The 25,361-nt window shown below is 29.6% G+C and overlaps 2 protein-coding genes across 12 annotated transcripts in view; one reads left to right on the top strand and one right to left on the bottom strand.

Moving 5' to 3' along the window:
- The window catches only part of LOC130898237 (A disintegrin and metalloproteinase with thrombospondin motifs like), a 141,533-nt gene extending 122,087 nt beyond the window's left edge, over nucleotides 1-19,446 (top strand). For 5 of the 9 annotated variants that reach the window (XM_057807355.1, XM_057807358.1, XM_057807357.1 and 2 more), the window contains one exon: nucleotides 12,510-12,631. Coding sequence is in view for 4 of the 9 variants with exons in the window: in XM_057807361.1 (XP_057663344.1) it covers nucleotides 19,234-19,237 (4 nt within the window). In the remaining 5 variants the exon portion in view is untranslated. Of the gene's footprint in view, nucleotides 1-181; nucleotides 221-12,509; nucleotides 12,722-19,233 lie in introns of those variants that run through there. The other 4 variants (XM_057807361.1, XM_057807360.1, XM_057807364.1 and 1 more) reach the window with 4 other exon arrangements.
- LOC130898240 (homologous-pairing protein 2 homolog) overlaps nucleotides 1-25,361 on the bottom strand; it is a 65,596-nt gene that overhangs the window by 22,845 nt on the left and 17,390 nt on the right. The window contains exon 1 of one of the 3 annotated variants that reach the window (XM_057807369.1): nucleotides 5,417-5,446. The exons of 1 other annotated variant lie outside the window; for it this stretch is intronic. The gene's annotated coding sequence lies outside the window, so the exon portion shown is untranslated. Of the gene's footprint in view, nucleotides 1-5,266; nucleotides 5,337-5,416; nucleotides 5,447-25,361 lie in introns of those variants that run through there. One more of the 3 variants, XM_057807368.1, reaches the window with a different exon arrangement.

Here is a 25,361-nt window from a genome sequence, read left to right as displayed (position 1 = left end):
ATATCTTTTGCACAAAGGTAATAGGAATATTTGTATATAAAGAAACCCCATCTAACGAAATAAATATATATTCGTTAGGAATTTTTATGCTTTTGATTTTTTTCTTTGAAATCCCATGTATTTTGATATAGTATTTATTATGGTATAAAATTTTTTGCCAAAATATTTTTCCATTAATTAGATAATGGGGTAAGAGGAGTTTAAATACTTGAAACAATCGGTCGAAGGGAAATGTCAGGCTTGTGCGGCTTTGGTAAACCATACATTTTAGGAGGTAAGGCATTGTGAGTTTTCAATTTTTTTACATCTGATCGCTAAATTAAAGGTTATTTTTCCCAAGATCAAAATATTATGTTTTTGACAAAAATTCGTATGGTCTTGTTCAATTTTTTTCTAAGTTGTCATATCATAAGTCGGAACATTCGAACATGTTAATCGAAGGTATGTTGATCTGTTTTCCTATTTTTGGTCTTTGTTTATATTATATAGTGACTGTTTTTTCATAAGCCTTATGAAAAAACATTAATTTCAAAACAGAATGTTCTTGGTTTTAGGTATCTTCTGTTTTAAAATTAGTTTTCCAACAATTTTTGAAAGATTGATAAACGTATAACTTATATAAATATATATACGTATAAACGTATCGACTTAACTTCGGTCTTTATCAAAATATGTTATTGACACTGACAATTTGCATATTTATATTAATCAATAGATCACCTACATCATGGACATCAAAAAAGAATAAAATATTGATAGAAATTTATTCTAATAAGAAAAATTAATTTTTTCCTAGTCGTTACGTCTCAAATATATAGCAGTAATCATTTAAATTATTTGTAATTTTATTAGAATTTACAAAATAGAGCCATAAATTTTACTTAAGTTTTTAGGTCAGTTTTATCATATATAGCTTTTTCGTTCTTATGAATGTAAAAATTGGAAAATGACTTAAAAAAACATTGCAATTAAAATAAGTGAAGTAGTTCTTATTAATATTTTACAAAAATTTGTAGAAAAAATTCGAGAAAGAGCTGAATCTTTTTTTTTTAATAAATGCGAAGATAAAAATATTAAGAAAATTGATAACTGATAATTGATTCAAATGAAATAAAATCAAAATGGATCGAAAATTAAACTGATAATGTCATACTAGATGCAGTGAAAGAAGTTTTATCTTTAGGGCCTCCAACACCTATCATCTAAATAACGAAATTCAAGATAGAATAAGATCTGATACTTGTAATATTATCACTAATTTTAGAAATAAATTTGAGAACAAACAAAAATATAGCAATATCAAACCACATAATATAATTGAAACCAAACAATTTTAAAAGCAGATTAATCTAATAAAATTGTAATTATGAAATCAGAGTATTATAATAATAAAATGATAAAATTATCAAACAATGAGACAACTTACAAAAATAAACTTAACAAAACCGTATGAATTCTTATCAAAAACAAAATGATGATCTAATTCGATCTTAGGAACAACAACTTTTTATTTCGCCATCAGATGCAAAAAAATTGAAAATTCGCAATGCCTTAACCCCTAAAATATATGGTTTAAAAAAGCTGCACGAGCCTGACATTCCCCTGTAACCGATTGTTTCAAGGATTCAAACTCCTCTTACTCCATTATCTAGTTATTTGGAAAATATTTTGAAAAAAAGTTTATACCAATACAAAAACTATATCAAAAACACATGGGATTTCAAAGAAAAAATTACACTCACGACAAAGTACTTCAAATATGAAAATGAAAGGTTCAAACAAATTGATGGTTATGCTATGGGAGCTACCATTTCTAGTTTACAGCACAATTAATGATGGAACATCTTGAGAAAACCATCCTAAGTAAACTTGATATAATTATTCCATTCTTTTTCCGATATGTAGATGATTGCATTACTGCCGTACCAAAGAATCAAATTAAAAACATAAATAAAAAATTCAATTCTTATCATAAAAATCTTCAATTCACAATAGAGGTCGAGCAAAATAATAGAATCAATTTTCTTGATATCACACTATATAAAATTAACAATAACATAACAACAGAACAGAATGATATTCGAAGCCAACTTGGTCCCCAAGATATTTAAACTTCAATCCTAACAACTATCAAATTATTTGAATACATGTGATATTAGTATAAGTCATAAAGGACATAATAGGTTATCCAAATATTTCACTAAATTGAAATCTAAAACACCAACAAATAAAAAAAGTAATATTACATATAAAGTGCCTTGTACTAATTGTGACGCTGTCTACATAGGGCAGACCTCTCGGTATTTAGAAAATAGACTAAGAGGTCATCAATATGATAAAAAAAATAGAACTGCATTGACGAAACATGAAATATCAAAAACCATAAATTCAATTATAAAGATACAAAAATTCTTGAAACGGAATCTATTACACGAAAAAGAGAGTTTTCAGAAATGGTTCACAATTATAAAAACGAAAAAGCTATAAATGATAAAACATACCTAAATAATTTAATTAAAATTTATAGCTCTATTTTGTAAGTTCTAATAAAACTACAAATAATTCAATTGATTAAGTACTGCAACATATATGAGATATGAGGACTACTTTGATTTTATTCTTATTTTGATGTTCATGATGAAGGTGATCTATTGATTAATTTAAATTCGCAAATTGTCAGTAATTTTAAATCAGAACAGACCTAAAATCAAGAACATTTCGAAGCATTAATATATCAAAGGTCTAAGAAATAAGAAATTAGAGAAGTTATATATATATATATATATATATATATATATATATATATATATATATATATATATATATATATATGCCATCTCCATTTAATGAAGGTTGGCGACAATTTCGGCAAACTTATTTCGGTCCTGAGTGGTGCGAATTAAAGATGAAGTGTTCATACCAGTTCAATCGCGTATGTCAATAACGTACAATGTTCAATATAATAAGTTCATTAATAGAAAATCAATTTAAACAATCTTAGTATAATCTATGTATATCTTTCAGATTTTGAAAATACAAATTTTAGAAAAAATTCAGTAATCAACTAACCCCTATTGAATTCAACTTCGACCATAACGACTCAACCTAATATAACCTCTTAAAATTTAGTGTCATCCATAATGACTTAACTGAAGCTATCTTATAATTTGAAGTATTGAAAAATGAATTGAATAGCAACAAGTACCAAAAAACTCCATATTTGTGTTATTTTGAATATTGATTTTTGAATCGCATGATTACAATGATTTTTTAGGAAAAATTCTCTATTGTTTACTGTAAGTAATTTTTAACATTATTATACTTTTCCACATATTTTAACATTATACTTGGAAATATATTAGATTTGGTACACTTTGGCGTACAAAAACGAGATAAAAAAATTTATTCAGTTCAATTTTAAACTAATTAATGATGATGAATGCATAAGTATTTAGTATTTATTTTTGCTACAATCTCATTTTTCTTAAAAAAAAATATTAAATATTCAACGTTATTATTGTGGAACTAATGCAATTAAACACAAAAGTGTACTCTTTTTTAATATGTATTCCAAGCCTTCTAATAACTACGTATTCATCATCAAGGACGGAAAACATGGTCGAATTATTACATTGTACGTATGTAGATAGGGGTATTAAGAAACTTAAAAACTGCACACATCAAATACACGAGAATTGCACATACGTTTTTCATAAAATCTTTGTATCATTATGTTGAAAATCACTCTTCAAAATGACATAAATAAAACTCAAATTAGGTGTCTTGAACATAATCATAAACAGCACCCTACCAGATGACAAATTATAGGCAATAATTCTAGAAGGTGTTGTAAACTTCTAAATTTTATTTCGAATTTCATAATAGAATTCGACATGTCTTGAATCTTCAAAATACTTATCAATCATTGAAATTTTAACGAAAATAACATATCAGGTAATGACTTAAAAACTCAGAGTATTGCTACGTAGTTAGTAGAGTAGATCCCAAAAACTGTCATAATAGACTCCAACAAAATGTTTATGATCTACCACAAAGTTTTATCTTGGAAGAACTTCATAATATTGACGATAATGATCGCACTAATGAAGACTCAGATAATTTTTTTAAAATACCGGACTTGGAACCAAATCAGACATCATTGAATTGTTGAATATCAATAATTACTCCCCTTAATAATCTTGAAGTTTTAATTGATACCGACAGCACACTGCTTTTGGTAGCAGCCAACAAAACAACTACTCTGTCATTCTTGTCCCCAAAATATTCAATTATAGGGAACCACTCAACTTAGAGTTCCAAAATTTTTATTATTTGCCAGGATTAGGTAACTTTATATTGCTAAATGCTATTATTGATTGAAATAAAAATATGTTAATGACTCTTCACGTTCTTCCATTATTGTCAAAACGTTCGATGAAAACGAGCACACTCTTAACCCAAATTTATATAATAACTAACTAGTAAAATAAAACATCAAATTAAAACTTCTTGCGAAATAGCTCTCTATTCTAAATCTTATAGATATCCTGAAATTCATTGGGTATATATCCAAAAATGAGTTCAAAAAAAGTCAAATGAAAATATTATTCTTCTAATTCTCTCTGGTCCAACAACATTTGGATAGTACCAAAACAGTTAGATACTTCTCAAAAACCAAAGTTTCGACTTATTGTTGACTATAGGAAACTGATCGTTATCATAATTGGAGATCGTTATCCATTACCAGGTATTACAAAGTTACTAGGAAAGCTTGGATTATGTCAATATTTTACATTGAATCTTTCCTCTGGTGTCCATGAGATCAAAATGGTTGAAGACGATATTTCAAAAAGAGCCTTTAGCATATAAAATCAACACTACGAATAAATGCGAATTCTCATGGGTTTGAGAAGGTCACCCACAATTGTCATAGACAATATATTGATAGGTATACAAGAGGAGAAATATATGTCACCTTAATGACTTGAAGTAGTTTTAAAATAGACTAGGGCAGTCTGTGATTCCCTTCAAATTATTCTTCATTAAAAAGTATATAGATAATATAATTTCGTTACCTTTTCTTTATACTAAATTTATAAGAAATGAAGATTGACTGGTATAGGAAACCAATAACTTCTGGATGGATCTCAATTTACATTCATATCACCCACATTACACTCAAATTAATTTCATCAAACAGATGAAAAATAGAATCCTCAAAATTTCTGATCCAATATTTCATATCAAAAATCATAAAATACTTTACTTTTATAAAAACTCGTCTCCTCCATATCTTTTGAAACGAACGTTGTTTAACACATCTGACACTAACTTTGACATCTTACCAATATCACTTAAGCTTAGTCTTATATCTTTAAATTTTGAAAAAACAAATTCTATAAAAGAAATTCCTAACCTATGAAATTCAACTTCACTCATAACGACCTAACCTATAATAATAAAATTTAATGTCATTCATAACTTTATATAACAAATCTGACATAACTTAAACATTGAATCATCATTTTCAAACGTCAATTCTGACGTATATTCGTAGTGTCAATTTTATATGCTGCGCTCCGCCTCACAACATATATTGCTCGTAAAAAATATGCACTTTTAATCCTTATAATATAATATACTATTTTCGTCAATTAATGGAATCAAATACCAAGAACATGGGCTCACTTATTGCACCTAGATATATATTATATGCATCAAGCTTGGCCAATGACAAAATTTGTATATATATAATCGAAACAGATTGTAGGCAAATTTTTAAATAATCATGGAGGAGAAATAACTATTAACGGCCCTAACTAAATTATCCAGGTAGCTTTATTAAATATTGGAATAAAACTTATGTCAAATATAAAATTTCTAAGAATTGGTGTTATTGTTTTCTCAAAATCTAAAAGATATGTGTAAATAACACTAAGATTATTTACATCACAGTTTTCTTATTAATGCATTGATCATTTTGAGCAATATATGTTGTTTCCAAAAATAAACGTTTTATGTAGTTTGTTTCAGTTGTCAAAACATTGGCAGATTCACAATTTATATTGTGTCCTTCATGATAGACATGAGTCGCTAATGAACATATTTCGGGGATATAATCTGCTATCACTCTTGTGGTAGGTTATTCGATTTTCTCTACTGATCACCTTTTGTCACAATTTAACAAGGTATTTCATAAACTATGTTTGACTGTATGCTATCTCAATATTGTCTTGTTTAAAGATTCCAGAAAGTTTAAGAGTAGGTAACTGCTTTTATATATGGTAGAGGTGTATGAATAGATGAAACAGAAATTTCAGAATTGACGTTTGAAAATGATGATTTTATGTTTAAGTCATGTCAAATGTGTTATATAAAATTCGTTACAAAATACGAGTTTTCATGAAAAAGTTTAAGGTATTTCAAGTTTTTTTATGAAATATTGGATCAAAAATTTCGGGGACTCTATTTTTCATCTGTTTGATGAAATTAATTTTAGTGTTACGTGGGTAATATGAATGATAATTGATATATCATCTAGAACCTATTGATTTCCTATACCAGTCAATTGAAATTTTATTATCAATGCATCTAAATTTTCTTGGTTTTAGGGCTCTTCTATTTTAAAATCAGTTTTTTTTAATAATTTTTGGATTTGACGTTTAGACTTTTCTTTAAGTCTTTATCAAAATATGATGTTGAGAGTGACAGTGCGTATATATACTAATCACCTACATCATGAACATCAAAATAAAAAAAATAAAATCAAAATACAAAATGTTCTAATAAGAAAAATTGATTTTTCCTTACATCTCAAATATGTAGCAGTACTTAATCAAATTATTTATAGTTTTATTAGAATTTAAAAAAAAGAGCTATAAATTTTAATTAAATTATTTAGGTATGTTTTATCATTTATAGCTTTTTCGTTTTTATAACTGTGAACCATTTCTGAAAATTCTCTTTTTCGTGTATTTCATTCCGTTCCAAGAATTTTTTATTCTTTATAATTGAATTTATGTTTTTTGATACATCATGGTTCGTTAACGCAGTTTTTTTTATCTTATTGATGACCTTTCAGTCTATTTTCTAAATATTGAGAGGTGTTCCCTACGTAGGCAGCATCCCAATTAGTACAAGGCACTTGTTTTGTTTTTTGGTGTTTTAGATTTCAATTTAGTGAAATATTTGGATAACTTATTATGTCCTTTATGACTTAACCTTTTCTTGTTGTTTATCATTTTTCCGGATAACTATATTCTTTCAATGCAGTTTTTGCTTTTTGAATAGCTAAGCATCTAAATTTTTAGAAATGTTTCACATTCATAAAAACGAAAAAGCAATATGATAAAAAACATAAAAAGAATATTTATAGCTCTATTTTGTAAATTCTGTTATTTTCTCTCTTTTTATTGAATCGAAAGCACTTCTAAAGTCAATAAAAACTATATGTATTTCTCTTTTATATTCCACTGTCTTTTCTATTATTTGGTCTAGAGTGTGGATTCCGTCGATCGTTGATCTTTCTGGTCTAAAGCCGTTTTGATAATCCCCTAGTTCTTTCTCTGCGAGTTCTTTCAGTCTTTTGTTTATGCTCCACTCGTCTAGATTTTGTTTTGTTTTCACATCTGCTCTATTAGTTGATAGATATGATAAATATAAGCCATTCATTATTTTTTCTTTTATAAATTACATTTACTATATTCCTTTCCCTTTCATATTTGTCCCTATTGTCCTGTTCATCGTTTTTGTTCAGCCATTTTGTTCTCGCTGTTTTTTGTTCCCTTGCCTCCTCACATTCTTGGTCATACCATTCTTTATCTTTCTTTTTTCCTTTCTCCCTATTTATTGTCACTTCTGCCGTTTTTGCTATATTGTTTTTTATTTCTCTCCACGTTTCGTTTACCTCTTTTTTGTCAATTGAGTAATTTTCCGTGATCGTAATATTGGGGAATCATGAATTTGTTTATTTATTGCTTGAATGTTTTCTGAATGTTATTGCATGTAATTAGAGATAATTTGTTCTTCACTCAATTCGAGAGGGTTACGATAATCCGGTTTCCTCTAACGATTTGAAACAGTGTATATTTTAGAGCGCTATGGGTTGAATTGTTATAGGAAAGTATGGCGTAATTCATTAATTGAACAATATTCGCATTTTTATCTTTATTTTCAAGGTTACTATGGTTTCTTGTAAGGTGGAGTGAAATCTTTCGATAGGACTATTAGTGGTGGGATTTCTAGGTATACAGTAATGCATTTCAATATTGTGTAAGGAACATAAATTTTATAGATTTTCGTTTTTGACCGTTATCTGATGTTATTTTTCTTGGTATGCCATAATGATTAAAGTATATTATTAATTTATCTATTATTTCGGTGCCCGAAAAACTATCAATGATTGTCAAAAAATAAGTATTATGTGTTTTGAAACTGTCTATGTAAATATGATCGAAGGGTTCATAGCTTATAGAAGTAGGTTTAAATACTAATTTGTTTGGGTGTCTCTCGTATTTTGATTTCTGACAAATCTCGCAAAGGTTGACAAGTTTTCACATCGTTCTCTAAATTTGGCCAATAATAGACACCTTTTTAAGGGAAGCAATGTTTTCTGTTATACCTCTATGAGAAGTTTTAGTTTCATGATAAAACTTTATTTTTTCTTGTTGGATGTTATTGTCTGTTACATCTTCCAATATTGTATTGGTTATATATAAAATGAAAGAACCTTTTCTAAAATATTTTTGAAAAACTCTTAATATTAGATGTTCGAGGTTTTTATTTTCGAAATACATGCAATAAGTCTATTATGGAATGAAGTTTTCTTTAATTATTTTGTAAATGTTGTTTTCAGAGGGATCATTGGGTAAAAATATGTATGATCTTTGTTTATCAAAATTTTTTTCTTTTCTGATTTTTGTTACATTGTCATTTGAATATCTAATCACGATTTGATTTATATATGTTTCATGGTTTTTTATGTATGGGGCTCCTATTATGGGATTTTCTGTATTAGTGTGTATAGGCTCTAATTCGTCTCGTTGATTATCGATGTTTTTATTGGGGTCTTTAGCTTTGTCGGGCTTAATTGTTATATCTGATAAAATTTTGATTTTTGTTTCTAAGCTCGCATCTAAGGTATGTAAGATTTCGTCTAAATCGGCAGTATCTAGGGAAGGTAAATCATTGGAATCGAAATTTGGAAAAAGGGAAATATTGTCGTCGTCTCTTTCATCTATAGCATTAATTTGAATTCTTGAACGGGCATCAGCATTTGTATTGTTTTTACCTTTTTTATATATAGTTTAATAATTATACTCTTTGAGTTTTAATCGCCATCTAATTAATTTTGAGTTTGGTTCTTTTATAGAAAATAACCACTGAAGAGGTTTACGATCGGAAACGATTTTAAATTTCTTTCCAAATAAATAGGGTCAAAAATATTTTGTAGCCTACACTATGGTTAATAACTCTTTTTCTATTACGCTATAATTAACTTCTGCTGGGTTTAAGGTACGTGAAGCGTAAGCATCTGGGAGGTCTTTGCCAATAGGTCCTTGTGACAATATGGCACCTATAGCAAAATTGGCAGCATCTGTAGTAAGAACGAATGGTTTAGAATAGTCGGGGTGTTGCAGAATTGGATCGTTTGTTAATATTTTCTTACAGGTTTCAAAAAAATTTATAAACTCTTGGTTATGTACTACAATTTTACCTTTCTTTAAGCAATTACTCATAGGTTTCGTTAGTTGAGCAAAGTTTTTAATGAATTTTCTGTAATAACCAATGAGACCTAGGAATGATTTGATTTCTTTAGAATTTTTCGGAATTGGAAAATTTTTTATAGCTTCAATTTTCTTGGGGTTAGGTTTTATGCCGTCTGTTGTTATACCATGTCCTAAAAATTCAACAGATTTACGTAGAAATTGTCTAGTTGGATTTTCAGATTATTTTCTTTGAGTCTTCTAAACACTTGCTTAAGATTGTCAATATGTTCTTGTAAGGAATATTTTGTTTTGTATATCTTTCAGTACGTTATTCATCACACGTCGGAAGGTCGCAGGGGCTTTTTTTAAACCAAATGGCATTCGTACATATTCGTAATATCCATTTTCCACATTGAAAGAGGTTTTTTGAATATAATTTGGATGTACTTCAATCTGGTGAAATCCAGAAGCCAATTCTAGGGTTGTGAAATACAGACTTCTTCCTAATTTGTCTAAGATATCTGAGATGTTTGGTAAAGGGTATCTGTCATTCATAGTATTTTTATTTAGTTTTCTGTAATCCGTTACTATTCGCCATTTTTTGTTTTCTAGACGCGTCCATTTTCTTTGGAACGATATAGACAGGGGCGGACCAAGGACTTGATGAAGGTCTTATTATTCCGTCACCTAACATTTGTGTTATTTGTCTTTGTACCACGGCTTTGTGTATGTAGGGATACTTATATGATTTTGTATGAATCGGTATTTCATCTTTTGTTTTTATTTCATGTTTGACACTATTAGTGAAAACTAATTTTTCGTTAGGTCTATGTAATACCTCTGGAAATTGAGAAATAAGTTTTTTCAATTCCATTTTTTCTTCCTGATTAAGATGATCTGATCTGATTAAAGAGAAGTCATAATTATAATTGATATTGGCAGAATTTATTATATTTAAATAGAATTCTGGTTCTATTTTTTCATTCAATATTTCGTCTATGTTGAATATTTCGAAATCTTCGGCTCGAAATAATTCAGCTTTTTGTCTTATGGAGTCAGGATAAAAAGGTACTATTACGCTTTCGTTTGTAAGGTTGCTATGTTTGTAATAAGCTATGTAAGATTTCAATAATTTGATTGTTTATATAAGGCATAAAGAATTCGGTATTTTCTTCTAATTCAGTATTGATTCTTTTTAAAACTACGGAGTTAGCGGGAATTTCAATTTTTGTAAGTTAGAATCTTTTCTATAGTAAAGAGGTAGGGCTAATTAAATAACCATTATTTAGGTCTAGATTAAGTTTTAATTTTCTTGAATCGCGTAATCCTAAGATTCCGTCAAAATAGTGGAAATTATAAAGAATGAATTCTAGTTCTTCTAGTAAATTAAATTCTTTTAGCAAGGGTATTTTTGCTTTATTTTTTGTTTTTGTATTACCAGTACATGTTATTAAGATATGGTTCTAGTGAAATATTTTATTTGGGAAATTTTGTTCAGCTATATATGGTCGTAAGATGGATCTGTGGCATCCGGTATCTATAAGTAATTTTAAAGGTGGGTTTGATATTTGAATGTAAGGTAATATATTCATTTGAATGCTATTTATGTTTGATACTAATTTGTTTCTGAGGCTGATATAGGAAAATTTTCGTTATAGTTAAGGTCGGAATTATCATTCGGTATTTCGTTTGAATTATCGAAATATTGGTAATAGTAATTATCCTCTGGAAAATAAGGATTTGGATCGTAAACGGAATTTTCATAAGAGTTTTCTTCTAAGTTGTGTCCATCGTTGACATTGGTAATTTCAGTAGATGTAAATTGATGTTTACGGGAGTTAACGAAAAATGGATTTTGTCTAGGGAAGTTTTTTGTCTGAAGAGAAGGTATTCTACTGGTTGTAGACATTGGTATAGGTTTACTAGTAGGTTTATGGGAATTTTCTAGAGAAAATACATTTTTTGGTCTTCCGAAAACTTGTTAATTTGTAAGGAAATGCTGGTTTACGGGTCTTGACTGAATATTTATTGGTTGGCTTGAGAATCTTGAAGGTGTTTCTAGATTAGTATTGTGGTTCGGTTGACTGAAATAATTGGGTTTGTTATACAATTGAGTGCGGGGATAGTAATGAGAAGGATGTGATGTATGTTCCCTGGGTTGTTGATGCATAATCTTTGGTTTAATATTTGTTTTATGGGCAAAAGGCTTATTAATATAAGAACTTGAAGTAATTTGTTGTTGAATCAAACTGTGATTGAAAACAAGACTGTTTGCATCTTCTAGAGTTTTGGGGTTATGAATCATTAAAATTGTACGGAGCTCGCTAGAAACATTTGCCAGCAAAACAGTAAAGGCTGTTGATTCGGCTTGCTCCATTAAAGTAATTTTGGTTTGAAGCGCTAACGTATTATCGGCCTGTGTTTTAATAGAAATTTTAGATAATAATATTTTTAATCTATCAATAAATTCTAGTGCTGTTTCGTTTTAATTTCTGCACATTTCTATCTGTTTCATAGCCAAATTTTTGTCTCATTGCATTTCTTATATCTACCCATGTTTTTAAATCGGGTCTACATAGAAGAAAATCACCGGCTTCAACTACTAATTTGGTTAGGTTATATATATATATATATATATATATATATATATATATATATATATATATATATATATATATATATATATATATTTTCTTCTATTCAACTTTTTACTTCTTAGACCTTTTTATGTTTTTCATAATGATTTATCTTCATTTAAGATCTCTTTCATATATATTTATAAAATATATTTTCTTTTTTCAGTTGAACCAATTTTATGGAGAATATTTCTTCATCCAACTGCCACTGCTTCTACAAATAGTTGAAGAGACAATATCAGTGCCTGTGATTTATAATATTTAAGTTTGCAATGCTATAGAAAAGACAATCGAAAATTAATAAAAGTGAAAGTCGATGTGTGCAAAATTGAATAAAACATGTATATTTTAGATAAATGAGCATCAAACAATCTAAAATTCAGTCCGTAATTTTCAATAATATGAATGGATGAACCCTCATATATATATATATATATATATATATATATATATATATATATATATATTAGGGTGTTCGTTATTTATACTTGGTGAAATTTTATATATATATATATATATATATATATATATATATATATATATATATTTTTCTTTCGAAAATCGTTTGTATGCTACCTAGCATTACGTTCTATGACATGTAAAATGAACGTGATTCAAATTTGGACTTGATTAATTAAAATTAAGACGTGTCGCAAAACGATATTGAAATCTACCTATCTGATGTACGAAAATTATCAGTTCGTAACGGGCGTTTACGCCGCTTAACGAGATACAAACGTACAGTGGCACTGGCAGTGCAACTGAACGAGTTACAACTTGTCTATCATTCTTGGGAAAACGTGCGTAGTTCGCTGTTCTCAGTATAGTTTGTTTTCTCGTTTTCGTAATATGGCTGGTATTAAAAAAATACGAAAGGATGACGATATCTTTTTAATTGGCCCTGTGTGCGAAAAAATTACGGGTAGCAGATTACCCTCTAATCGTCAAGTTCTGGCTTTGTTATTTTTTCATTTGCGCGAAAAGAAAACTGTGAGCAATAGTGCGAATTTTGTAGTGGAAGAAGTTCTGGAGTTCTGGACCAAAGCCAACTAAAGCGAAAAACAAGTGTGTAGTACAAGTAGTGAAACTGTACAATAAGCTAAGAGATCTCCATAAAAGTAATATCAAGAAGCGTGAAGGAGAGCGACCAGAAGAAGAGAAAGAAAAAGAAAAACGAGAAGAATTTGTGAAACGTTTAGAAGATTTATTCGACATCGCTCATCAAAATGCTCTATCACTTATCCAAAATGAAGAAGACCGGCAGTTTTTAACATTGCAGAGGCAGCCTGGAAGACCCGGGTATATGGCAGGAATTGATAGAAATTATGCTATATTATGGGCGGTTTTTTATTGGGAACGTGGCATGGAAACACCAAAGTGTACTAACTTTAATATATTTTTCGAGCTTTCGAATACTTATGTATTCATCATCTCAGACTGAAATAATGTTCAAGTACATTACAAAAATATGTATAAATTTATAACAATAATAAAATGTACTAACAATAATTAATAAAGATTCTGCGGTTTTAAATTGTATAGTTTCTTGTAAAAAACATAAAATTAATGGATTTCAAAATTCATTATTCAAATTGACGCTTGATAGAATTAATTGATTGATTCTGGTAACTAAAGAATCATTATTCTCATTGATTGAGTTATGAATGACATTAAATTTTTATTCTAATTTTATGTTGAATAATTATTAATATGACATCTACATTGATATGGTCATGGGCTAACTACTCATAACATTGTTGTAGGCTTATTGTTATTGTTTTTGTGATAAGTTGGATAAAGAAACACAGAATTTTAATGAGTAAAGACATGTATAATATGCAGAAAATTTAACTTCAGAATATAATAACTAACAAATTATTGAAATGAATCCAACTAACATTTTATACATTTTAAATAAAAACATAACTTATAACAAGCATAATGACATATGAAATACTAATGAAATTTATGTAATTGAGATTTTCCACTGACAATAGTTTGTAGTTGTGGACTAATTTTACTTGTACCAATTATTAAAACAGATTTAAGATGCTCATCAGTTGATTTAGATCTGTAAACATTTTTTGTGTACTTCATTTTGGAGAAGGTATTCTCACACAAATAAGTAGTACCAAAAACAGTAAATAGCCCACGAGCAAATTTATACAAATTATCAAATTGTAACAGTGGAAGACTCTCATAAAATTCCAACAAAGATAAGTTTTAATATTTGTTCTAATTATATCACTGCACTGTAGATCAATCATGTCCATTTGAAGTTCCGGGGCTAGGGTTTCAATGTCAGTATCAAAAGGATTCTGAAAAATCTTAATTTGATTCGCAATGGCATTAAAGTCCAAGAAACGAGTATCAAAATTTATTTTCAAAGCATTCAAAGTATCGATTGCAAAATCGATAGGAAACTCGGTCTCAGTGGTGGATTATTTCACATGTTTTAAAATGTTTTAAAAACATTTACTTCGTAGTTGTGATTGAAACAGTATCAATTTCTTCCGGAATGATTTGATATTAGTGTATAAATCAGGAAGATGCTGGTTTTCTCCTTGCAATCTCAAATTCAGTTCGTTCACATGTTTTGTCAAATCAACATAGAATGCTAACTTCCATAGCCATGCGTTGTTTTGTAATTCAATAAGAGGGCGATGCTTTTTATTCAAAAAAATTTCGATCCCTGCTTGAAGTTCAAAAAAGCGCTGAAGGACTTTCCCACAACTAAGCCAACGTACGGCAGTATGATAAGGTAAGTCATTTTCTCCAATCTCTTCAATAAATTGTAGGAATTGTCGGTGATTCAACCCAAAAGATCTGATAAAATGATGACAGTTGATATGACTGGTTTCAAAACTTCAGACATATCCAAACATTTTCCGCAAAAAGACTGTTGATGAATGATACAATATAAGACTAATGGTTTTGAACCACCGTCATTTTCTACAGCCTTTGACACAAGAGCGACCACTCATTTATCTTTCCCACTCATATTTTTTTCTCCATCAGTTGTTATACATTTCAAATTTCTTTTGATTAATGGCCCATTTCAACTCCTTTAAAAATATCTGTACCAATAGTTGTGCCATGAATACTTTACATATCAAGAAGTTCTTCATGCACTTCATAGCTTTTATCTACTCCTCGAATATAAATCAACACCTGAGCAGTATCTGACACATCCGTTGACTCATCCAAGGCCAAAGAAAACCACTCAACATGTCCATTTTTGTCGAAGTTGAGAGGATATATTTTCAGCGATGTTTTCTACCCTTCGAGTCACTGTGTTTGCAGACATACTGACAGTTTTTAATGTATTTACCTTTTCAGGGCACATTTCTTCGGCTACTGCAATTATGCATTCTTTGATCATTTCTCCATCGGTGAATGGTTTTCCACGTTTTGCAATTTCAAGAGCCACAAGAGAGCTGGCACGAGTTGCAGCCTCTTGTTCAGTTTTGAGTTTTGTAAATGAAGATTGCTGCGATTTCAATCCGCGCTTCATAGCTTCGAATTTTTCTGTCCGCAAACTTCCTGTATATTTTGAGTAATTTTGAAAATGTTTTGTTTCATAATGACGTTTAATGTTATATTCTTTGAGAATAACCATCAGTGGACTATTTCACTTTTTACCACCGGCAACAATGATATGGTGTTGGTCCTCGTAACTTACTTGAGTAATCAGTATGGTTCTAAGGCTGGAAAGTTTGGAGACCCCTGGTCTAGGTCGTTATGGATGGAGCTGATTATTTATTGATTCGCTTATGAATGACATAAAATTCTATAGGCAGGTCGTTATGCGTGATATTGAATTCCAAACGTTAGGTGAAGTTAGTTGGTTGACAATGGCGTTGAATTTTTCATATAATTTGTTTTTCCAAAATCTAAAAGATATGCATAGATTACACTAAGGATATTTAAATCAGTTTTCTCGTTAATGCGTTGATAGTTTTGGGCAATACATGTTGTTTCTAAAAATAAAAGAATTTTGTAGTTTTCTCAGTTGTCAAAACTTTGGCAGATTCATAATTCATATTGTGTCCTCCAAGGTAGATATGAGTCTCTCATGAACACCTATCAGGATATAATCTGCTATCACTCTTGTGAGAAGTTATCCGACTGATTAGTGACTTTTTCGACTGATCAATGTACTTTTTGTTACAATTTAAACAAGGTATTTCATATACTGTTAGGCAATTTATTGATTGGTGTTTTATCTTTTATCAAGATTGAATATAAAGTGTTTGACTGTATGCTATTTTAATATTGTGTTGCTTAAAGATTCCAGAAAGTTTAAGAGTAACTGATTTTATATGTGGTAGAGTTGATATGAAATAGAAATGTTATAAATGACGTTTGAAAATGATGATTCAATGTTCGTGTCAATGTCAAATGGATTATACAAAATTCTTTTCAAAAGATATGGAGGATATGAGTTTTCATAAAAAAGTTTGTCAAGTATTTTAAAGTTCGTTCTATGAAAAATTGGTTCAGAAATTTTGAGAACTCTATTTTTCATCTGTTTGATTGAGTTAATCTTTGTGTAACATGGGTATGATAATTATTACCTTTCAAAATATTTGCCTGGAACGGACGATCAAATCAAAACAAACAATGCAGTCCTTATCAGAGTAAATGCGGTTCGTGATTTGGTGGATAATATTAAATGGAGGATAATAGCTGATTTGGGACACATAGCCTGTTTAGTATAGTATATAGTGTGTCTACTTACGTTAGAACCATATGGAAAACTTTTTTATTAATGGTTTCATGAAAAAAAGTTATTCATTCTTGATAAAATGTTCTGCATAGTGCAAAAGTTAAAATGCAACCATCAGATATTAAAATTTTTTAAAGCAATATACGAGGTTTGTTAAAAAATTTGAATTTTGTGTAAGAGTAAAGTATTTTCATTTTTCACAATTTAGAAAAATACTATAAAGTTGTTTTGAATTAAAAGTTATATTTAAATATGCAATTACAGCTATGTATTATGAAAATTCAGGTTTTGTGATTATTTACTAATCATTCCGTATCAATTATTCTGGCTGGATACAATTTATCTCTCTTGAATGAATGAATGCCTAATAATTATTTATTGTAGATATTGAAAAATCTATACAAGGAATATTTATTAAACCAAAACAAACATAATTAAATTTTAATTCAATGTCTTACAGATTCGACATATCCATCTTCTCTTTGTAAATATTTAATTGTTGTTTTTTCAAACTCTTGTACTACTTTCCGCATCATATTTAGAGTTATTTTTTGGCATTCGTCAAAAATAATCTCCAAATGGTCTGATAAACCTTATGTTTTGAGTAACCTCATAAAAAAAGTCAAATATATATAATAGAATATACAGAATAAAAATTAGTATAATCCAGTGTACACGCTGTCACTCCTATGGACACTCTAAATCATATTGTTATAAGCCGTATAACTGTGGCAAATATGGAAAACAGCACGACGTGTGCTAAATCAGGAAACACTCCTGCAACTTGCGCCCTCTGTGGCGGGAACCATCCGACCAACTACAAAGAATGTTCAGTGTACAGAAAGCTACAAGCAAAAAGCTACCCGAATCAACAAACAAACAATAGACAATCTCGGAGAGAAAACATAATACCTACCCCCTCAGAATATACCCCCCCAGAACCCATTCGCTCGTATGCTACAGCAGTGAACAACATAAACAACGACTTAACCGATAAGCTTACTAATTTCAAAATTCAAAACAGTGTTTTCACAGTTGATCAATCAAAATAGCATGATACTCAACATGCTTACCACCGTCATTAATAAATTGGCAAAGTAATGGCGCCTCCGGATTCTATAAGAATTGCTGTTTGGAACGCCAACAGGGTAAAGAACTACAACCATACAATACGAACAAAATACAAACTAGTCAATACATTTCGATGGCCACTGATCATAGGAGGATAATTCAGCCCACAAAGGGCTGTATTATCAGCAGACGAATACAGTGACTTTTTACAACCACTAGGATCCCACTTTATAGTTGCCGGCAACTGGAACGTTAAACACACTTCTTAAGGATCAAGATTAATCACTCCAAAAAGAAGAAACTTGATGCATACCATACAGCTATTGAACCTAAAAACCTTATCAACAGGAGAACCAACGTACTGGCCGACAGATCTAAACAAGAGTTTATCAGATATTTACTCTCATATTGAAAGCGACTTAGTTTTAGATTCAGATCATACAGCTATTTTAATAACACTAAGTGCAAACGTTAATCTGGAGAACACCGCCCACACAAAGCTCCAGGATATGATCTCATCACCGGGAAAATATTGAAACATCTTCCAACGAAAGCGAATGTTAGCGAATCTAGAAATCCAGCGAATCCAGAAAAACCTGACCATGAACCCAGCTTATACAGGCCAATTAGTGTACTACCACAACTATCTAAACTCTTCGAAAAAATCCTTCTACGTAGAATTAGCGAAATTATACCTAAAGAATAACTGTTTCCAACACATCAATTTGGATTCAGAGAATAATACTCGACAATCCAACAATGTTATAAATTGGTGAACAATATCAAGCAAGCACTAGAACAAAAGAAATCATCTACATCAGCATTAGACATCCAACAGGCTTTCGACAAAGTATGGCACCAAGGACTACTGTTCAAAATAAAGCAAAAATTATCCCATCATATCTTCCTTTTACTTAAATCTTACCTAAGTAATAGATATATACAAGTCTAAGTCCTAACCTCCTTATCCAATTATCAACCCATAAAATCAGGCATTCTCATCTTCACCTTATGTATACTGCTGTCATTGCAACTACCGACGATATTCTAATCGCTACTTCCGCAGATGATACTGCAATAATGTTTTCAGATAAAAACCCTACAAGAACACCAGAAAAGCTACAATACCACCTAAATGTTCTACAAGAATGGCTACATCAGTGGAGAATGAGAATCAACGCATACAAGCTAAAACAATACAACTAATGCTAAAACTTCAAAATATGAACTGACTAATCGGTAGACGATCGCAGTTAACAATGGAAAATAGGATACAATCTTAAATACTTCGCATAATAGCTAATACTTCATGGTTTACTAGCAACTACACATTACACACAGATCTCGGTATTTTAACTATCGATGAAATTATTCAGATATCAGCGATAAGAAAAAAAAACCGCAACGAAAACCACCAATATCCACTAATATCCAAGCTTTTCACTATTAAATATGACGCCTTGGATATATTTTCTGTATTGCACTTTAATGGGTTAAAATTTCAAAAATATATGACTTATGCTTGATTTACCTATAACAGATTTGTGAATAAAACATTTTGTTAAATTAGTACCACTAGTAATATAAATATATTTAACTCAACAATGAGCTCAGTTTTAACATTTCTATATTATTTTGTGGTCAATCCAAAAAGTATAAATAGATAATACAATAAATAATATTTTCGATTATTATAACTTTTGGCTCTCCAATGTGAAACCAAGACCGGTCCTGGTTTAGTTGGTACACTTATCGGTAAGGATAAGGCCATTTTATAAATATCTTTACACAACGATAAAACTGAAAAAAACGATAATAAGAAGGTATTTTAGTAGTAGTTGACAGGACAATTTTTTTTCTTTATTAGAAAAAGTTTTTTTATTTATTGGTCTTATCCAAATTTTCTCATTGATCCGTAACTTTCAATCCAAAGCCAATGAATATAATATTTATATTAAAATCAGATTATTTAAATATCTTTGGTACGTATATACTTATTTGTATATTTTTTATTTCTGGTTTTGTTACAATTCTTTTGAATGGTCTTTTCTGTTTGATTTCAGAAACCCTTATTAGATTAAGATAAGTATGAGAGTGTTTTTACCGTTGTTGTGAGCATACCAAGAAATTTCAATGATGTGTAGTTGTTTTTGAGAACGATACACCGGTATGGAATTATCTTAACACAATTCGGGAAAATTCCGTCATTACGACGATGATATAAGATACAATTAGGGAAATTCCAAATAGAGGTAATACTAGTCGTTATTCCATTTATGCCCGTTATTGAAATGAAATAAATTCAAATTTTTGAACATAAAAAAATACTTTACCATAACCATTACAATAAAAATGTATGTTAACATTGATGTTCCTTATTTCAAGTAATGCTGTTTTGGCAAACCTAAGCCAGAAATCAGTAAGAAATAAGCTGATCTACAGCAAACATTTCAGTAAAAACATTAGTCAATCTAAAAGATTGCCTACTACGGCTGTACCATTCCGCTACAAAAATGATGAAGGTTCAGAAAGTGAATCGGTAAGGGAAAATTTGGATGAACAAATAATCCAATTGAATGTTTCCTCACATCCACAAACATATTCAAATAGTGATTTTATTGCCCCGATTCATTTCACAAACATTGACATGACAGAGAGTTCTATCAGTAACCATGAAGATGAAGAGTGGTTGAAAGAGTTACAGAACCTTCCATCTTGTTCTATGGGAATTGGTGTTAGGAAGCAATCATTGCAAAAAGAAAAAGAACAGTTGAGAAAGGAACTAACCAATGCTAGGAAAAAAGTCAATAACCTGAATACTCAATTGAGAGCTAAAAAAAAGGATTATGAAAACCCAACTCTGTGCGAACGTTTTGTATGGAGAAGGAACTCTCACGAATTTTACAAAATCTCTTGTGAATATGCAATTACGACATAATATGAAATCCCCATGGTTACTATCTGGAAGAAAACTGCCCTGTCATTATTTTATAAAGGACCTAAGACATACAGATATTTGCGACAAAAAGGGTTTATTTTGCCAGCAATATCAACAGTGAAATCATGGGTTGCCAATTTCCGTTGCAAACCAAAAAAAAAATTTTTATGCACCTTACTTTGAAGGCGGATACGATGCTGCCTTACGAGAAGAAATGTATTCTGATGTTCGAAATGTCTATTAAAAGGAATCTTGAGTACAACATGAAAACAGATTTAATTGAGGGTTTCAAAGATCTGGGCGAGTTTGGAAGAAAGCCTTTGTCTGCCAGTGAAGCTCTAGTTCTCATGATCAGAGGAATCTATAGCAACTGGAAAATTCCTATTGCCTACTTTGTATCGAAAGGTGGGGTGTCATATGCTCCTTTATGGTGTATAATTACCAAGGTATTGGAAAAACTTAGACAAAACTAGACACTACAAGCATAGTATGTGATTTATCAACTACCAATCAGAAACTCATAAAGCATTTGGGAGTTAACAAAAACCAACTTTATTTTTTTCATAATATTATTATGAATATGCTCCCCATCTGTTGAAATGCGTTAGAAACAATTTTTTGAACAATAGTTTCATATTTAATGGGCAGTTTATATGTTTTTCTGACATTCTAAAAATTTATGATCTTGATAAAAGGAGCAAAACAGGAAAGGCCTTATTGAAACTGACTGATAAGCACATCCGAATTCTTTCGAAAAAATGGAGGTTAAATTAGCTGCCTAATTGTTGAGTCACAGTGTTTATTCTGCCATAATGACATCTTTGGAAACTGATGAACTTATTTCAAGTACATCTAAAAACATGGTTAACTTTGTTCTAACCATGAACCATTTATTTGATGCCCTGAATTGTACACGTTTACATTTAACAAAAGCCTGTAATCATTGGAAGTTGGAAAAAAGGGAAATTTTACCAGACCTGATAGCTTTGATGGTTTTCTTCTCACCATTAACTCCGTTAAACAATTTGCAAGTGATCAAAAAAATGAAGGTTTCAAATATTTATTCACAGGCAAACTAATTCAAGATCCACTTGAAAATCAATTTCCTGTTTATCGTCAAAAAGGAGGGTATAACAGAAACCCAACAGTGAAAGCATTTCGATCTGCATTTAAAATAAATATTGTCGCTAATTTAATGAGGCCAGCCACCTAGAAGTGCTAATGCAGGCAGTCAACTGGATGATTATGATAATATACTGCTTTTACCAACAGATGATAATGAAGCACTCGCTTCATTAAATGTTGAAGAAAAACCATCATCCGAACAAACGGATTCATCCACCAATTCAATTTCTTCCGAGGTACATTCAAATGATATTGCGGCGTTAGAAAATTGTTCTGTAGTATATTTTGGGGGTTATTTAATTAAAAAATGTTTAGATCGCTTCAATTGCAAAGACTGTAAAGTCAGTTTAGAAGCTTTTGATGACATAAACAGTGGACAAGACCTTCTTATATTCTATAAGAATTATTATTTAAATAAAAAATGTGCATTGAAAACTAACATTATTGAAAAATTTCACCATGATAGTACTTAATAACTTCGACAAAAATATAGGGAAAATTTCATATAATAAAATAATATTAAATTTGAAAAAGAAAATTGTTGGAAAAATAAAAAAAAATTCTTCCCGAGTGGTATGCAACAAATGCAATCTGTTGTAGTCATAGGCAATACATTTTCAATTTATTACTGCGAAATCAGATTTTCAAATATTGTAAATCTTTTCAAGTTCATTAAAAACTTAGACAAACAAAAAAATGATAAATTATCAATAATTCAGCATAACTGAACAACCAATATATTTTGTATGTTTCTTATGGTATATTATGGTGTATTCTTTCTGTTTTCTTTTTGGTAAATCAATACACAATCTTTTTTATGTCAACGTTTCGGTATCGCTCATCCAGCTACCGTTATGAAGAATAATAATAAAATAATAATAATAATAATAATAGATAATAATAAAAATAAATAATAATTATAAATTATAAAATTGTTGGTCTCTTGCTGACATTAATGAAAAAAATCGAAAACTAGAACATCAATAATATTATAAATTGTTATATATAATAAGATGGTTTAAGACTGATGCAAAAAATTGTCGTACATTTTTCAAGGTCCATTCACAGTAGATTTTTTTTTTTTTTTTGATAAAAGGAGAATATTGAAATATTTGTATAAATTATGGTTTTATTTCCAATATTCAACAAGAAAAAGAATAATGAATAACCAATAATAATCAACGTTTTTATTTATAGTCGGTGGTTCAATAGTAGATGTGATTACTTGACCCAAGAATATCTAAAGGTCATTGCGAGTAGATTCTACATGTTGTACTACATTTTTAGGTTTTTACAGTCTTCTTAACGGAGATTCAGATTGTTTAGTCGATTTTGTCCATTTCTTTCTGTGGTCAAAATTAATAGCTACTTTGTATATATTTTCTTGATAACACATAGTACAAATTGGTCGGGTACTGGTTATAAAAAACATAATTTCCAGAAAACAAAAATATTAGAATGTGAATAATGTTCCGAAGCAACACTATCATACTTTTCAACAAACATTTTTTTGAGAATTTGAAAAAGTTTTAAAATTACAATAAATTCACTCAATTTACTCAATGTTGTAGCTGTAAAATGCACAAGGAATATAAACAGGACCGTACTACTTGTAGTTTCTGATGATTTTTTCAAACGCTCAGTCTAGAATTCTTATAATTTTATATCAACAATTTCATAAAAAGTGTAGTTATTATTGTTACTTTATTTAATATTTCTGTTCGATATTTTCTGATAAATTCATTTACTAAAACTTTGAGTGTTTTATTTAGTTATCTAATATGAAGGATGCGTTTATGCCAAAATCTAACATTTTTTTTTATTTACATTCATTTATTTCAATTTATTCATAATGTACTTCATAACTTCACATTGTATTGAAAATACAAAATTTTAACTCACCCCACTCTATTTATATTGAAATCCGTCTGTTTACAATTTATCTGAAACTCCAAGCTTTAAGTAATGCCATAAGATGTTTATTGCCCAACCGACCTCTGACCTGTTAGAACCTTCATGCTAAAAAAGTATCATCTAGGTATCTTTAGAATTATAAGCAACAAATAGACTTAGTAAGTTCCGAATACCGTCGACGGCATTTCTTCAAAAAAGGACATATTGCACAATTGAAGAATTCTATAATGTCATTAATTGAATTATTAGGTACTATATTGTATTATGGTACATTTAGTATATTTCATCTCCTTACGTTTAAAATATTAGTATAGTTAGAACTTAGAAGTTATTGTTTTTGATTTTACCAAATATCTTAAAAGAGTACGAAAGCGGAACAAAATCAAAAATATTTTCCCAGGAAGAAAGGGGAAAATGGATAAATCACATGAATCAACTGAAAGTTAAAAAAAAACATACTAAATAGCCAGGACTTATTTTTTCGCCTCTTCAAAATATCATCAAAATGTGAATGTTTCAAAAATACATTCATAACCGAGGTTCTGAAATCGCAAATTCATTTTATCTTAGTCACCAAAGGAAAGTATATATATATATATATATATATATATATATATATATATATATATATATATATATATATAATCTTTATCTATCTATATACCTTTGTGCAAGAATCCTTCTTTCTATCCCAAATTTAAGGTGATTAACAGATTAATGAAAAATCATTTGTTTCATTTGTTAGTGCTATACGAACTCATCCAAAAATCTTTTTTTTTTGAGCATTGAAATTGGTGACAAGTAATTAGTACTGAGATTAAGTTTATTTATGATATTTCAAAATACGCCCCATCTATCTATTATAAAGTTTCCTATCGAATAGGTAATTTGTGTGACTTTCGTAATAAAAAGTAAAATCGGCAACAATGTACTGTCGGTTCGAATTTCGAAGATAAAGAAAACTTCACATTTAGTTTGGATCAATCCAAAAAAATTTAGTTCTTGAAAATAGTGCTGTTTATTTCAGATGGCACTACGCTACGGTTCATTTTTATGAAGAACGAGTGTAAAAGTAACTAGATGGCGTGCAAAATTGCCTCAAATGGTTTTAATATTGTCATTGTTCTACTATCCTATTCTTTATACAATGACACTAATGTTAATAATATCACAGACAATGGATTCTCGTAGCTTGAATAAAGAGAACCCCTACGTCGCCTCCTTCTCCCACCACCAGCCAA

Source organism: Diorhabda carinulata, chromosome 9 (genome assembly GCF_026250575.1).
Source record: "Diorhabda carinulata isolate Delta chromosome 9, icDioCari1.1, whole genome shotgun sequence".
Classification (NCBI taxonomy): Eukaryota; Metazoa; Arthropoda; class Insecta; order Coleoptera; family Chrysomelidae; genus Diorhabda; species Diorhabda carinulata.
Note: the sequence above shows the minus strand (reverse complement) of the source record. Positions and strands in the feature narration are given on the sequence as shown.